At 35.8% G+C, this 10,345-nt stretch overlaps 1 protein-coding gene across 6 annotated transcripts in view; it reads right to left on the bottom strand.

The window, feature by feature from the left end:
• Positions 1-1,957: 1,957 nt before the first annotated feature.
• SMARCA2 (SWI/SNF related, matrix associated, actin dependent regulator of chromatin, subfamily a, member 2) overlaps positions 1,958-10,345 on the bottom strand; it is a 99,911-nt gene continuing 91,523 nt past the window's right edge. For 5 of the 6 annotated variants that reach the window (XM_015848900.1, XM_015848899.1, XM_032441517.1 and 2 more), the window contains 5 exons: positions 9,971-10,076; positions 8,905-9,006; positions 4,953-5,085; positions 3,589-3,731; positions 1,958-2,945 (listed from right to left, as the gene is read on the bottom strand). In XM_015848900.1, coding sequence (XP_015704386.1) covers positions 2,910-2,945; positions 3,589-3,731; positions 4,953-5,085; positions 8,905-9,006; positions 9,971-10,076 — 520 coding nt within the window. In that variant the 3' untranslated portion in view covers positions 1,958-2,909. The other variant, XM_032441518.1, reaches the window with a different exon arrangement.

Raw genomic sequence — 10,345 nt, 5'->3', positions numbered from 1 at the left:
TATCACTGAAAATGGAATGGTCTCTGCAAACCAAACTAACCCAGAGTCACAGAAAGTCTAAACTGGAAACACTCTCTGGATGCCCACATCCCTTATCCAGGGGCCATGCACAATCACTTGCCCAGGACCGTGTCCAGGTGGCTTTTGAAGATCTCCACAACCCCTCTGGGCAGTCTATGCCAGTGCTCTGTCACTTGCACAGTAAAAAGTGTTTTCTGATGTTCGGATAGAACTGCCCATGTTCCAGTTGGCGCCCACTGCCTCTTGTCCTCACACTGAGCCCTGCTGAAATGAGCCCGGATCCATCTGCACTGCACTCTTCTTTCATGCACTGATTCACACTGATAAGGCTACTCAATAGCCTTTTCTTTCTCCACCCTCAGCTCTCTCAGCCTCCTCCACATCAGATCCACCAGTCCCTTAACTCTCTTATTCGCTCTTTTCTAGATTTACTCCAGTATGTCCAGCTCTCCCCAGAGTAAGGAGAGTAGAACTGGATGCAGAAATCTATCTGTAGTCTCACCAGTCCTGAGAAAAGGGTAGATAACCTCTGTTGACCTGCTGGCAACACTTCTATTGCATCCTAGGACACAGTTAAACTTTTTGCCACAAGGGCACACTGCTGACTAGAAATGTTCAGCTTGGTATCCTTCAAGAATCCCAGGACTTTTTCTTCAAGCTGCTCCAGAGCTGTGTCCAGCTCTACCCACTGATGAAATCAACACATCCCTCTGAGATCAAGGTATTTCTCTGTGTAAGACAGTATCGCCCACTGAAATAGGGCATAAGCAGAGACTGTGTTTGGCAAAAAGCTATTTTGGGAAGGATTTGTTTTTCAGTGTGACCAAACTGTTAACTAACAGCTGCCTTGTGTTAAGACACTGCACAGAAACCTCCAGGTTCACAGGTCATGAAAGTGTACACTAAGTGTATGCTCCAGAAGACTTAATACAAATCTTGTTTCCAAGTACACATCATGTAAATCACAGTACCTGCCTCTGTACTGAAAGAAAAATAAGCGTGACAGAAAGCTTCCGTTTCTATTCCTATCACTCAAGGTGAATTTATGACCAAGAAAAACAATCTTTACCTCCAACAGTATACACTGTTACTATTGAAGACCATTATGTCTCCCCTACAACAAAAGAAATGCTTGAAATTGCTAAGGCTCTCTGAAGGTAACAAATTCTCTCATAGTGGGGCTAATACACACAAATAAGTACCGAGCAAACTTAAAAAATCAGTGTTCAACTGAGCTAGAGGAAATACTGGAAGTAATCAATACATAGCAGAGCAGCATAAATTAATCAGATGTAGACTCTCCCTGAAAAACTGTTCAGGCAACAAAGAAAGGTTCTGTTTACATACAAAGTTGCAGGTTTGCATATTTTTTATTGCATGTATGTCAAATTCAAGAAGTTTTGATTTCCACAGAGTAGATAATTAACTGTAGATACTACTTAGTTCAAGCACTTACTTACACTACCACATCTTAGTACATCACAACCTTTATACCTCAGGGGAATACTTAAATAAACTCATTCATATATAGATGGACTGACTGCATAAATGTCTGCCTGTGTAACTGACTGCTTTCACGCCTACTGATGTCTGTGGTCATACACGTTCTGAAGCAAAAAGAAACCATTCAATTTGCTGCTTAATCACTTGAATTGTAATTAGGTAATGAATTACAATTCATATTATTATCCTACTACTTCAGCTTTATTTTTATTTTAGTATGCATCAAATGCTTTGTCTCTGTGGAAAATTCCATGACATTAGAATGAGTTCTTAATTTAATATGCTCAGGACAGACCACAGTGGACCTCTCTACAGGAAACATTCCTGGCCTCTCATCCCTACTACAAGAAGTTTTTTGTGGAACTCATTAACACAAGACTGCATCTATTGAGCAACATTATCTCTTTATTAAGAAAGCACCAACACCACACTCTTCAAAATTACTGGAATTTTATTTGCCTCAGGCTTATGACTTGCAACCAAAGACATTGTGCAAAGAAAGCAAAGATTAAGTACACTTTAGGGAAAAGGTGATAATCCACATTGGTAACATAGAAGATCAGTCTGATGAAAGAAGCCATCCATTACACTATATAGATTGCAATATTCAATAGCATTTTTCAACCCAACTTTTTTTAATCAAGGAGAAAAAAGTTAAGCAAAGTTTACAGTAGACATAAATTTGATACAATTCAAAAAGCATTTTTCTGAAGATCATCAAGCATAAGTGGAAAAACATAAATGGGACAAAATGGATGAAGGCTAACTACTGTACAAATAGAAGCTATTAAACAAAGTTGCATATATGTACCACAGTGTAAAAAAAAAAAAAAAAAAAGCCAATACAGAAGAAAAGAAACCTCAAAATTGCCTGATGAACAATAAAATAACCAGTGACTTTTAATGGCTTCTCCTGGTTATCAATGCTACAAAAGACTTCCTTTTTTTTTTTTTTTTTTCCCCCATCTTTCTGATGCCACTTAAAAAGTTCTTATCAAATGACAAAACCAGGCAAAACCAAACCATTACCAAGCTAAACCCATCCCATAGAAATATACTACTAACCCACATTTTCCATCAAAAGCTTTTTTTTTTTTTTTTTTTTGTCATTTTCTTGTGTTTTTTAAATCTTCGAGGCCCATTTGGTCACAACATTACTTTTTTTAAATTTTTTTATTTTTTAATTTTTTTTTTAATTTTTTTTTTTTTTTACACCATGATATCATACGTTTGTCTGGCACTATCCTAAAGCTAATTTATAGAGAATGAGAATACAGAAACAACCCAATGTCTATTTGACAAAATGAATTCACTGGGTGTAAAACAGGAGAAGGGAGAAGAGAAGGGGAAGGGGTCAGTTCTGCCAAGAAAATAAACCCTATGGATCACTCATCATCACTTCCGCTTGCTTCCGACTGGTCCTAGAGGTAAGAGACACAAGACAAGTGAGAAATTCTTTGCCAGCTATTCTGTGGAATTTGTTAAAGAAGAAAAAAGTAAGAAAAGGGAAGGAAGATGACAATTAAATCGACAAATCAAAGTAGCCTTAAGAAATGTAGTTATCTAGTATTTCTCTTTCAAGACATTTAATGCAGTTGCTGCAGGCTTCTTTAGAGAAGAAAAGACACCAAGTAAGGAAACATCAAGTATTTCTATCTATCCAGGTGTTTAAAAACAACTGGGAAGGGTTCTTTTTTCATTTGCTACATTTATAGAAGCAACTACCAAAAAAAAAAAAAAAAAAAAATCAAGCTAAGAATTTTTCGTTTGGGGATGAAAGCAAACAAACCACAAGACTTAAAGGTTCTAGGAAGGTAGGGACAGCTTTAAGAAATAAGCTCTAAACTTCCCAAACTATTAAGACTTCTTGTCTTTCAGCACTGGGACCAGATCTCCTAAACAAACCCAGACACAGTTAACACCCTTGCCAAATTCTCTCAAGATGATGAATACAGATTAAATATGTGCTTAAGCATGAATAGGTGAGAATTCTGACAGCGAGTAGGACAGGGCAGAGACGCAATCACTGTAACCACTTCCACAGTCTCAGTCAACAAAACTTACATTTTCATCTTGATCCTCATCACTATCATCATCACTCACAACAGGTTTGGCTTTTGCTCGGCTTTGCCTCTTCTTGCCTTTTCCTTTCTCCCGAGTTTTTTCATCCTTCTTATTCAGCTTGATTTTGACTTTCACAGATTTTGCTGCAGAAAGTGTAAAAGTATACATGACTGTGAATAAAATAAACTACTGAAAATCACCTATCAACTTTTAAGTGCTGTCTCTGTTTTTAGAAATTTTCGCCTGGTAGCAGAAGAAGATGCTCTCCCTGTTTTTTTCCCGGACCATTGAACAATTAACCAGAGATACTTGCTTTTACTTCTCTACTTCTTGACTACTGTAGCAATAACTTGTATTAAGCTATGGAGTATAACTTGACTGTTACACCTCTTCTTTTTCATGTTCAGCAGGTAGTATCTGGTTTTGTGGGAAGATGCAAACATAAAAATACTTTCTTACTTGTATATAGACAAGTTTATCCTTTGTACAAGCAAACAACTGTGTCATTTTAAATTACAGAAACAATAAATGAGATGAGAAACAATAAAGGAGATGACTGGCAGATCTGGAATAAAAATCACCTTTTTCTTTTTCTACCAAAGAAATACAAATCAGCAAGGAGAACTGAAAGGCTGTATGGAGATAGATCTTTTGTATGGGAAATCCTTGCTCCACCTGTGACTGTCAATATACTAGGACACTTTTAATACATTAATTAATCGGTGGAACAGTATATAGGCACCACATTAAATTTCAAACTGGAAAAGACAAATAATTTCACCAAGGGAGAGAACATACTAGTACAATGTTTCAACATTCTCCTTCTTAGAATACATGCTCCAGCTTTTCCTACATCACACCCTGAATACCTGCAGGACATTATGTCCAGCCTTGTCCTATCCCATAACTTGGCCCTCTGAAGAATGGGTGTCACCTCCTGCTTCTGAAACAATCCAAGTTTCACATTGTCCTTGTCCCTCTGAAGAATACTTGCACCATTGTCTTTACCAGGTGATGATTTTCATGCTGCATCATGCCTGAAAGGCTGATCACTCGTGGATCAAAACTGTATTTAAACCTTCTACTACTTTTATTTACAAATTATATGAATAGAACAAAAAGGGTTTATCAACAGTCATGGCCAGTCAAACCTGTTTTCATGTAGCTCTTCTGTTGTTTGTTTCTATTGTTTGAAAATAGCTTACTATGAAGAAATACAGCCAGAAGAAATAGAAAACAAAGACGTAAGGTGAATGCAGTAAACTTTGTGAAAAGTTACATACCTTTATGGAAAACTCAATCTAACAGCAGAAACCAGAACATTTAATTACTCCCCACATTTTCTTTATTTAGAGGGGACTCACATTCTGACTCTGACTCCTCTTCTTCATCATCATCTTCATCATCATTGCTCTCATCCTCACTTTCCTCTTCTTTGGCAATCTTCTGTCGTGCACTTTTGAACACGGACTGAAGAACGATAGAATCCTCATAGATCTACAATGCAAATACAAACCTATGTTAGAGCTGTAAAATCAAGCAACATGAAAAAATTCATACTGCAGACCTTCATTTCTGCTGGAAGCCTACAGAATATACAGCCTTTTCAAATTACAAGTAACACTGCATGCTTTACAAGAAATATAAACATAAAATATTAATGTCCTGAATAAAAAAAAGAAATTGTCAATAAAGATAAATAAATTTTTCACAAAAATAGAAGTCTTAAAATATGTTTAAAAGTCCAATCAAGAATGTTTTTCTTTACCCTTTCTAATAGCACAAGGGCTCTTCCATGTCTTCATTACATTTTATGTGTTGAAAACCTCCCAACATGACAACCTTCAGCAGTAAGCTCTTCAATTACAAAAGTGGATTATGTTAATTATCATTTGTTTTTCCAGAAGCCCAAAACAGCTGCTTGAAAATTAATTTATCCCAAGCATCCCATCCTTCCCTGCAGATCTAAAAGGACTGAAAAATCAGTGCCTATCCAAAGCTTAACACCTTATCTTGAACATGGGCTAACTTGCTGAGAGCTTTTGTCACATCAGATTTTCAACGTCAAGCATCCATATATGAGACCACATCTGGCTTTTAATGCACTTCTCAGATTAACGTAACAGAGATATCATAGTCTCCCCAACTGAGACTTCACAAACATCTTAACAAAGGAGACGGTCTGCTTCTCTTGGTAAGAAGACAAAGCACTGGATAATTAAGAACAATTATATATGTAACAGTAAAGGCTCATGAACTGTATGTGATTTCCTCACCATCCTCACTTACTCCTTCAGTTAAACAAAATATTTTCTTGTGTAAAGTAACACTGTCCATATGTGAGAAAAATAATGGGAAGATTTTTGGCTGTCATTACACAAGCTATACACAAAAAACTGATAAAACCACTCTCACACTTCGCAGGTTCAGTAAAAAGAATTAGAAAAACTTGGTTCAGAACACTTCATATGAAATACACAAACTTTTCTTTCAGTTTATTTTCAAGTACCTTTCAGAAAAAGTGCCTTTCAATGCAGCTAGTTCCCTGTTCCCAACTCCATATGTACTCCAGTGGCTTTTGTTAAGAGATGTCAAGATGGCTCATAAATAGGGTACAAGTGTTTCTCAACACCCAAGATACATAACCATTACAACTGTTTTGAAGTGGCTTTTTTCCCTTTTGTATTGTGCCTCTAATGGGATTTTAGATCCCAGAGTTTTGTTTTGTTTTTTTTTCCTTGAAGGGTAATCATCACCAATATTCTTTTACACCTAACATTTTTAAAGCTTCCTATCCCTAGAAGACCCCTAGTTTTTCTTTTTTGTTCCCATAGGCCTAGCATATCACATTATTCTTAGGGTTGCCCCTCAATAACCTGCCAGTCTTTCCTCAGAGAAAACACATTTTTAAGATAACAATAATTAAAGAAGAGTACAACATTGTATTTTGAACTCCAGTCAATACATACTTAAGATCTCACTGTGATCTGGACCTTTTAACAGAATTTCGTAGAGAAATAAAGGGATTTTTAAAAATGGCATCTTTCTAAATACGGAGTTCTTTGTAGATACTCACTGGTTATTATGACTCAGAAAAGACTTACGGCTGCATTCAGAAAAGCGAGGCAAATAAAAAGTTTTCTTACTTTAATAAATAATTTGATTCCAACAAGAATCATTAAAAAAAACAAACAAACAAAAAAAAAACCAGCAATAGCAGCAAAATTTCCTTCAAAACAGGAAAAAAACAGTAACAAAGAAACTTAAAATTCTGCAAACTCTTAAACAAAAAAAATGTTCTCTTCCAAAAGACATGCACTTCTTACATGTCTGTTTTTCATTTGACCATTACAACATTAAAAACTTTGTGAAACTGAGCACAGAAGTCTCAAAAAGAAGTCTGTCTGTCNCTCATCAGGTTCTGGCTCGAATGGAATTCCTTGGCCACAAGAAAAATGTATCAACACTAATAAAAAGAACATGCAGAATTTCACTTGATGCTGCTTTGTATCTGAACAGCTCTGCTCAAAGTAGCCGTTTTGTTTTGGGTGTGCACACAATAATCCGGTTTATTCAAGTAAACTGGTACGTCACAGCAAGGATAGAACTGAACTATCACAAATGTAAGGGAAGCTTGAAAACTGGAGGACAAGTGGAAAAATGTCCCACAATTCACTGGAAACAAAAAGTTAGGAGAATACAACATAAAAACTTGAACAAACAAAACGAATAAACAACAACAAACAAAACCTAGATACTGGTTTTTTGGCCTTTATACAATAAAAGGCAATACCAACTCTGGTAGTTAAATTTGTCTGCTAGCACGGAAAAGAACTCTGAAGCTGGTTAACCTATTTCCAAACAGGGTAACAAAATCTTGAATGTTTATACCCATCCAAGAGTGTTCCTATCAAATCTATCACCTCCAGTGGATTATCTATCACCTCCAGTCTGGATTAGCAACTCATTCCCATCAGCATAACTGTTTTTTTCACATATCTACTACTTTTTACTTATCCCTTTTAAACTACTGTCATTCTCTCCCTTAAACAATTTTAATGGTACTTTCTGGGTGGGTTTTTCTTGTGTTTGTTGTTGTTTTTTAGTTTGTTTTTTATTTAATTCACAGCTACTTGACTTAGCAGTAAACTGGTAATTTACTTCTGGACATTTAGTAAAGGTTCTGTTTCACAATTCGATTTGTCATTATTTTTATTAAAATAATTTTAACAGATATTTTTATAGGCTGCTTCCACATAACACAGTAAAAATATCACACATACGTATAACAGAAAGCATTTTCTGTCTCTATATAAGAAAAATAAACACAAAACAAACAATTGTATTCATCAATCCTTTATCTAATTGCATGCTCAATTTCATTCTTATGTCTCAATTTTTCATATAAACTCACCTGTTTAGCAAAGCGTTATCAATAACGTATAGTTATTCAGATGATGCATTAATCCTGGCAACATGAAACCTCCAGCTAAATTTACCTAGGCTTCTTGAAGGGAATTTTTATTTTTCTTTTTCACATTATTGATGTGGTTTTCATGTCCTTTACTTCAATTTCATACTGTATTCGTATCCCACAATTTAGGCTCCACTGTAAAAATATGCATCTTATGCTACATTTCACTACATCACGTGACAATTTTCTCATCTGTTATCCAGATTTTGTAGTCTCTCATTTTGCATCAGTATCCTCTGTTCCTAATTTACAGGACTGAACACAATCGTATCTTTAAAACATTTGAGGTTAGAATTTTGCTTTGCAAACCTCTGAGGCTCAACTGGAATTACTAACTTTCAAGATGGATATAGAAAGAAAGATCAGCCCAAAGGTTAAGAGAATATTATATAAACTCATACACAAACTGCACATCTGGACCTTGAATTTCTATCTTGTACTAGAAGACCTGAAGAGTTCACTACTAAGCACTTCCTCTGCCTCTGGAATAAAGTTGTACTATTATACCTGCTCCTTCTGCCATCCAATCTGGTAGCCTAAACCCATGTATCACTCTACATGAACAGGCACCCAGCAGAGATTCAAATGGTCTTACAACAGCTGGGAACTACACACAGATCAAAACAAGCTGATCTTAGAACTGGACTCAAAACCAAATTGTCTGCATGCTCCCACTTCAGCCGTGACCAGAGAACTTTGGATAATTCCAAGAATCTGTCAATTTCCTCTATTTAAAATACGAATTAAAACACAGCATTTATAGGCACAATATAATCACCAATTAAGAACTGAAAGCATTAGGAAGGGAAAACCTGTATGTGCAATTATTAGTTCGGTCAGACCTGTGATCCCTCCAGATTGAATGTCTGAGCATTATGACACAGCAACATGACATCCTTCTCCAGATCCCCAAGACTCCGATATTTATGGTTGCGAATTCTTTCCTGTTGCATTTGTTGAAGAAAATGAGAAGTTCAGAGAGGCAGTGGTGCAGGAAAAAAACAAAACAAAACAAAAAACAGCAGACAAGACATAGAATTAGTTTTTGAAAATACATTGTCTTTAAAAATGCATCAAAACAAGTGCCTGTTTAAAAGAAACTAAGGAACAATAAAACATATAAATAATGTAATACTAAAAAAAGTATCACAATAGGGCAATAGGTTAAAAAATTAAACAAAAAACAACATGCAATTGCTGTGTGGAGTGGAAGGGACAAAAAATACAAAATTGAGCTTTTCTGCTAAAAGGAATTTCTATTTCTTTTTCCCTGCACAGGCATACAATATGCTATGATATGGACAGCATTACAGAGTTACATCATCTAATGCTCAAGAAGTTGCCAAAAAAACATCTGCCAAACTGTGTTTGCAGATTAGTTCAGGGACTGATATATTCTCCCACAGGTATTATCTTGCTAAAGATTTATTTATATGGTTCTTTATTGGTCCCTTACAAAAAACACACATTGAGATGTCCACTAGAACAGGCTGACCAGAGAGGTTATCGATGCCCCATCCCTGGAGGCCTTCAAGGCCAGGCTGGATATGGCTCTGGGCAGCCTGGTCTAGTGGCTAACCACCCTGCCCACAGCAGGGGGATTGAAACTAGATGATCACTGTTGTCCTTTTTTCAACCCAGGCCATTCTATGGTTCTATGTCATCTCTAAAAGTACCATTCATGTAACTGCTGAACTTTTATTTAACTTTGAAATTATGGTAACATACTACAATACAAACTAAATGAACTTCATCATACAGTATCACAAAGGATACGATAATGTTTAAAATCCAAGACACAGAAATAGATTCAATGTGTATACTGTGGTCATTCAAATACTGACTTTAAACTCACCTGTGTCTAAGAAAAAGAAATGTAGGTATCTCCACTTTCAAAAATGCTCTTACCTTTATTTTTTTGAAATCCACTGGTTTTCTTATCAATTCATAATACTCTGGCAGTTCTTTCCTCGATGGGAGCTGAATGAATACTTCACTCAGCTGCCGTCCAGAACTGTTGAAAAAAACAAACCCACAAAGTCAAGAATTACTACAAGTTTACAAGTCATACAATCAAATCATTAAAAAACAGATTAACAAACAACAACAGCAAAAATACAACCCCAACCCCTCTTCTTTGAAAAAACTAGAAATTGATCTTTCAATTATTTTAATCTCATATTATTATTTTAATAAACTGATACAGATAATTGGTTTACAATTTAATACAAATCTTCCTGCACTGTCCTAAAATATCACCACCATTACAGGATCAGAAGTGTT

This window comes from Coturnix japonica, chromosome Z (assembly GCF_001577835.2).
Source record: "Coturnix japonica isolate 7356 chromosome Z, Coturnix japonica 2.1, whole genome shotgun sequence".
Lineage (NCBI taxonomy): Eukaryota > Metazoa > Chordata > Aves > Galliformes > Phasianidae > Coturnix > Coturnix japonica.
The sequence above is the reverse complement of the archived record's forward strand: the minus strand, read 5'-3'. Positions and strand labels throughout refer to the sequence as shown.